The 5,996-nt window shown below is 38.7% G+C and overlaps 1 protein-coding gene across 1 annotated transcript; it reads left to right on the top strand.

Moving 5' to 3' along the window:
* Positions 1–3,659: 3,659 nt before the first annotated feature.
* LOC109255713 (olfactory receptor 11H2-like) lies at positions 3,660–4,646 on the top strand. The gene has a single exon (XM_019430499.2). It carries the CDS (start codon positions 3,660–3,662, stop codon positions 4,644–4,646), a length of 987 nt encoding a protein of 328 aa, XP_019286044.2.
* The last annotated feature ends 1,350 nt before the right edge of the window (positions 4,647–5,996 follow it).

Here is a 5,996-nt window from a genome sequence, read left to right on the forward strand (position 1 = left end):
GCGCCTGGGTGGCTCAGTCAGTTGAGCGCGGACTTTGGCTCAGGTCACGATCTCGCGGTCCGTGAGTTCGAGCCCCGCATCGGGCCCCTGTGCTGACAGCTCAGAGCCCGGAGCCTGTTTCAGATTCTGTGTCTCCCTCTCTCTGACTCTCCCCCATTCATGCTCTGTCTCTCTCTGTCTCAAAAATAAATAAAAACGTTAAAAAAAAAAAAAGAAATATACAGGAAACATATTAGAGGAAATATTTTTGTAATATGATTATATGGGCCCCTTATACTCAACAAAAAAAGGATAATTCTTAAAAAAAAAAAAAGTACATGCACACACAAAAGCTTATAAGAGGGATACCTGGATGGCTCAGTCACTTGAGCATCCAAGTCTTGATTTCTGCTCAGGTCATGATCTCAGGTTCCTGGGATCGAGACCTATGCCAGGCTCTGCACTGACAGATTCTCTCTCCTCTCTCTCTATCCCTCTCCTGCTCATGCACTCTCTTTCTCTCTATCCCTCTCTCTCAAAATAAATAGACTTAAAAAAACAAAAGCTTAGAAGAATATTAAGAGAATCTTGAGAGAGCTCATCATGCTATGACACTACAAAGCTAATACAATAAGACATTAATTCTGAAGAAAACCAAAAATGTAAAATGTACCATAATGGATTTACTTCCTGCACTAGAAACAAATATTTCACAGTCTTTAAGCTGTCCATTTTTTTTTCCTCATAAGCCAGAAATTTTTTTTCTACATCTCTCTGGGGATTGACAATAGGGCTGCCTCCTTTCCCTAGAGGAACCTTGGTTTTACAAAGTAAAGGACAATTCATAATTAGCTTTGAGTTCAGGAGACACAGCCACATATTCATCTTACACAACTATTTATTTTTCCTAGTTCTTCTACCAAAGACACCTAATCACAGAAGGTAAAGGCAGATGCTGGCCTGAGAGACTAGCCTACCCAAAGGACTACCAAAGGACTACTGAGGTGAGAAGTCACTTTTTAAAGTACACAAGGAGCCAATCTCTGGAAATACAGACTAGAAATATATAGAGAATAGGGTCCTCTCCAGAACTCCATTTCTCTATTAAATGTTTTATGTAGGTGTTACTTGAATCCTTTCGTCCAAATTAAAAACTGGAAACAATTTCCAGTATCTTTCCCACATCATCTTCCAGGCATCTCCCCTGATGAGACTCTGGCAACCACTGCACAGTTAATTGAACAAAAGAGAGTTTGTTTTTCAGTGAAGGTCTTGGAATCCACACTTTTGAGACTAAAATTGAGACTGAGAAGAAAGGGCATAGCTGACCCACTCTTCCCAGACATAGCTACCAGTATGCAGAAATTGCATCATGCTCCTACCTTTTTTTTTTCCCTAGAGAAACAAGCCTAATTTTTGTTATTGTTTTTAGTATCTTTGATGAAAGATCTGAAGAACAAAATCCAAATAGCTTTAATTCCTGGCAAAGTCGTGGTGTTTGCCACTAACTGAGGTAAGTATAGATGAATCAGCTTTCTAAAACATTAATTTTTCTAGCTTTTTCACAACTCCAAGATAGGTTCTTTTGAAAACAAGAGTCAGTTATGTCAAGAACTCATAGAAGATAATGTTAAACAAGACTGAAAGCATTGTTTCCCTGATTCCATTTTAGGAGCTGTATGTACACATCACTCCAGGGTTCCAAAGAGACATAGCACTGAAGACAAAGTCACAATACAAATACCATTCACTAGGAAGTCTTAGCAGGTTATGAAATTAGGAAAAGCAAATCAGTTTTGAGATGTTTCATAAATGCATTTAAAACTAATGTTGGCTCTTCATGTCGTGTGTATATATATGTAAACACACACATACATATTTAACTCATGAGTAGCCACAGGTGGGAAAATCACAGTAATGGTTTTATCTGGTAAAAATAGATCCTATGATATCACTGCAAGCTGAGAGAAGCAGACCCAGGCAGAAAACCTGGCCAAACCAAGATAATGGCATGGAGAAATTAAAAGTCCTACAGGATATGTCAGACATAAACATACTTAATACCAACACCAGAAGACTCCTTGGGAAGAGCGAAGTATTTCTTTACCTTAAGTGAAGAAACCAAATCAAACTATTTCAGGTCTTTCCTCTTCCCTGAGTTGCTATACATTTTCTTCATTAGGTTGGCCAGAGAAACCAGATCATTAAATGTTTGGGGAAATAATCAACTCAATCTAGATCAGAACACAAACTCCTATTTCTTCTTAAATACTAAGTCAATCTGTCTCACTGGCTGCTTCCTCCAGTTATATTTCTTCTTGGGCTTCATGGAGTACTTTTCTTTTAATAATACTTTTACAGAAATATTAATTGAAGTGGCAACTGTCTGAAGTGGGCCACAAGAGCAGAGAAAAGCAGAGTTTCTCAAAGAAAATCTTCTGGGTCCATACTGCTGCTTTACTGAGTAATTTAGTCTTGAGGGAAAGAAATGTATCAGGGCTACATCTACCCACCCTAGGACCTTGGTCATGTAACTGTATTTGACAAATAGAGTATTCAGATGGCACAGACATCGAGAAGTCCTAGGAAAGCAATTTGGGCAGCTCCTTGTTATGGTTCCCAGGTATCTTCTCAGTACTTTCATAGGTCATATTTACAACCTTTCCCTTTTCTCTGTGGACAACTGAAAGGAATAGGCTTCAATAGGACCCAAAGGAACCAGTGCATATACATTTTTAGTGTAGGCTGGGTCCACTTCAGGATCTCAAATAGGATGACTAACCATCCATCCTGCTTCCCTGGGCCTAATGGGTTTCCTGAATCACAAGGCCGTCAATGCTAAAATTGGGACAGTTCCAGACAAACAGGTACATTTGGTTACTCCAATCACATACCATATTGGTCTACTACCTCCCCTTTGTAGTATGCCCTTACTCTCATCTGCCCCTACAACTTCCCTCCCAGCTTCAAGGTCTAATGGAATGTTTCTTTCCCTACATACATGAAATGACTAAGGGCTTCTAGATAGAAATCTGAATTAAGATTCAACTGAAGGTATAATGATTTACTCATTTAACAATTACATAGTACATATGGCCTAAAACATAATGTATTAGATACAGAAAAAGAATCAAAGATGATTAACAGTTGGTCTCTATTCTCAGAGGTTGATAGTCTAGTAGGTAAGCTAAAACATGTAAAAAAATATCCATGATACAAAGTATAAGGTGTAAATTATTTAGTGCAGAAAACTACCAGAGATTTTGGAATGTTACTTCTCATTCATTCTAGCTTAAAAAAATAATGAGTCATTTGTTTAATGTTGATTCAGCAAATATGTGGGCATGGCTATAGAGGCTGCACTGCACTAGGCATTGATAATATAGAAATGAAAAACATAACTTCTGTCTCATAAAGCTTATACACTGAAGAGATAGAAAAGCAAAAAGATAGAAAGAAAGAAGGAAGGAGCAAAAGACACCTTAGGTAGGGAGAACAGCATGTCATTTGGTGGAAATGCAACTATTCTTACTGGACATTGAGCTCAAAGGTGCACAGGGAAAGAGATGAGTTTAAATAAGTAGATAAAGATCAGATCATGAAGGACATTGTATGTTATGCTCAGTTGTTAGGATTTGGTCTCATGGTGATGTCTCATTGCTGCACAGATTACATCCTAAATGAACATCTCTGGATCAGGATCCTCTTCTGAGTCAGTGAGAGAATTCATCCTTCTGGGTTTTCCCTGCAGCAGGGAGATTCAGGTCATCCTGTTTATGTTCTTCTCCATCATCTACCTCCTGACTCTCACGGGAAATGGAGCCATTATCTGTGCTGTTTTTTGGGATCAACATCTCCACACCCCCATGTACATCCTGCTTGGGAATTTTGCATTCCTGGAGATCTGGTATGTCAATTCCACTGTTCCAAACACACTGATCGACTTCCTCTCAGAGACCAAGACCATCTCTTTCACTGGATGCTTCCTTCAATTATATTTTTTCTTTTCCATGGGCTCCACTGAGTGCTTCTTTCTCTCAGCAATGGCCTTTGATCGCTATTTTGCCATCTGTCATCCTCTGCATTATGCTACAGTTATGACCAGACAACAGTCTTTCAACCTAGCAATTTCCTGTTGGGTATGTGGCTTTCTCTGGTATCTGGTACCTGTTATTCTTATCTCCCAACTGCCTTTCTGTGGTCCTAATGCAATTGACCACTTTGTATGTGACTCAGGCCCACTGCTGACCCTTTCATGTGCTCCTGCCCCCGTGTCCAAGCTCATCAGCTATACCCTAAGCTCCCTCATCATCCTCCTTAGCTTTTTCTTCATCCTCATCTCCTATGCCCTGGTTCTACTTGCTGTGCTTCAGTTGCCTTCAGCATCCAGTCGGCATAAGGCCTTTTCAACATGTGGATCCCATTTGTCCGTGGTGCTGTTATTCTACGGGACGATTATGGTGATGCATGTGAGCCCTGGATCCAGCCATTCTACCCTGATGCCAAAGATCATGACCTTGTTCTATGCAATGGTGACTCCACTCTTCAACCCTTTGATTTATAGTCTTAGGAATAGGGAAATGAAAAATGCTCTCTGGAAAGTTCTGGAAAAGTTTAAAATGTCTTTAAAAGTCTTTGACAGCAGACCCAGCAGAAGTGTGAAATAATCTAGTTTAGTATGATATGGGTGAAATGGCCACCCTTTTACTTTCATTCACTTGAGCAGTCATTCATTGGACATATAGTCACTGAAAGCCTCCTCCATATTAGACACTTTGCTTGGCACTGGATTATAAAGATAATTAGGAAGATAATTCAGACCGAGTCTCTTCCATCAAATAACAATCTGGTAGGGGAGACAGACAAGTAAGAAGATAATCGCCATAAAATCCAATAAATGTTCTTATCAATATACATACAATTTGTCACAGAAACACAAAGAAAGAAATATTTAATTTTGCCTGGGTTTTGTGGTGGTAGAAATTAGTGTTAAGGAAAACTTCAGTCAAAGCAATACGAGACATTTGTGTCTGTGGTGGGAATAGGGAAAGCCTTATGTTTCTGTTCAGCTTCTAGCTAGATTTTTCAATTACATTGTGATGTCTTTGAAAGGATATGGGACTTTAAATCAGAAGGTCTGGATAGGAACTAATTCTTCCATCAATCAACTATGTGAATTTGGCAAGTCACTTAATTTCAACTAAAATTGGAATGGTAATTTCTACACAAGAGAACAATTAGTGTGTGGTTCTACTGAGATAATGAGACATCTCTTGCACATAGAAAGCATGCAATAAATGTTAAATGAATATGAATATTTATGAATTCTGTGTTTTCATGTTCTTTAACAAAATCAAAAGAAATCACAGACTCCGCACGTAAGTCACCTCCCATTACTATCGGCAAAGCCCTTTTACAACAGATCTCCTCGACTTTTCTTGGGACATAGAGTAGATTTCTTTCATTTACATACAAAATACCCTGTGATTAAGTTTTTCTTTGGTTTCGTTTAGTTTTGGTGTACATGCACACACAGTATTCTAAAGAATTAATATTCAAACTGGCTTTTGTATATCCATAGGAATACATGAAGACTTTCCAAGAGGTACATAAGCATAGATAGGTCAATTTCCGGATCCTCCACTTACATATGTACATTTTCCTAAATCTGCTGTGCCTGGGAACACACAGGTTGCTGGAGCTTCATACGGCCTCATTTCACACAATCACTCTTCTCCCACTTCAAATATAAAGCTTGCCTTTCACCTATTCTGATCTTAATATTAACATTGCTTAAGTATATATACTTCTAGTTAGGGCATTAAATGAGTCATTTGAAATACTGATCTCTCTACTGTGAGAGTGAGTGAACTTAACTGTCAGATAATAAATCCTTTTGTTAACAGGTGGTTTACCAATTATTTGTTTCCAACACAATTAAAGTAGAATGGCTTTTTGGGGTTGTCCCAGAAGAAAAACTGAGGCAAGGCCTTGGGTGCAGGTAGTTTATTGGGAAG

The sequence above is a fragment of the Panthera pardus genome, unplaced genomic scaffold (genome assembly GCF_024362965.1).
Source record: "Panthera pardus isolate Hobbes unplaced genomic scaffold, ASM2436296v1 HiC_scaffold_24, whole genome shotgun sequence".
Lineage (NCBI taxonomy): Eukaryota > Metazoa > Chordata > Mammalia > Carnivora > Felidae > Panthera > Panthera pardus.

Excerpts from the sequence above, each read along its gene's own strand:
- LOC109255713 (XM_019430499.2), top strand. The coding sequence starts at position 3,660 with ATGAACATCTCTGGATCAGGATCCTCTTCTGAGTCAGTGAGAGAATTC.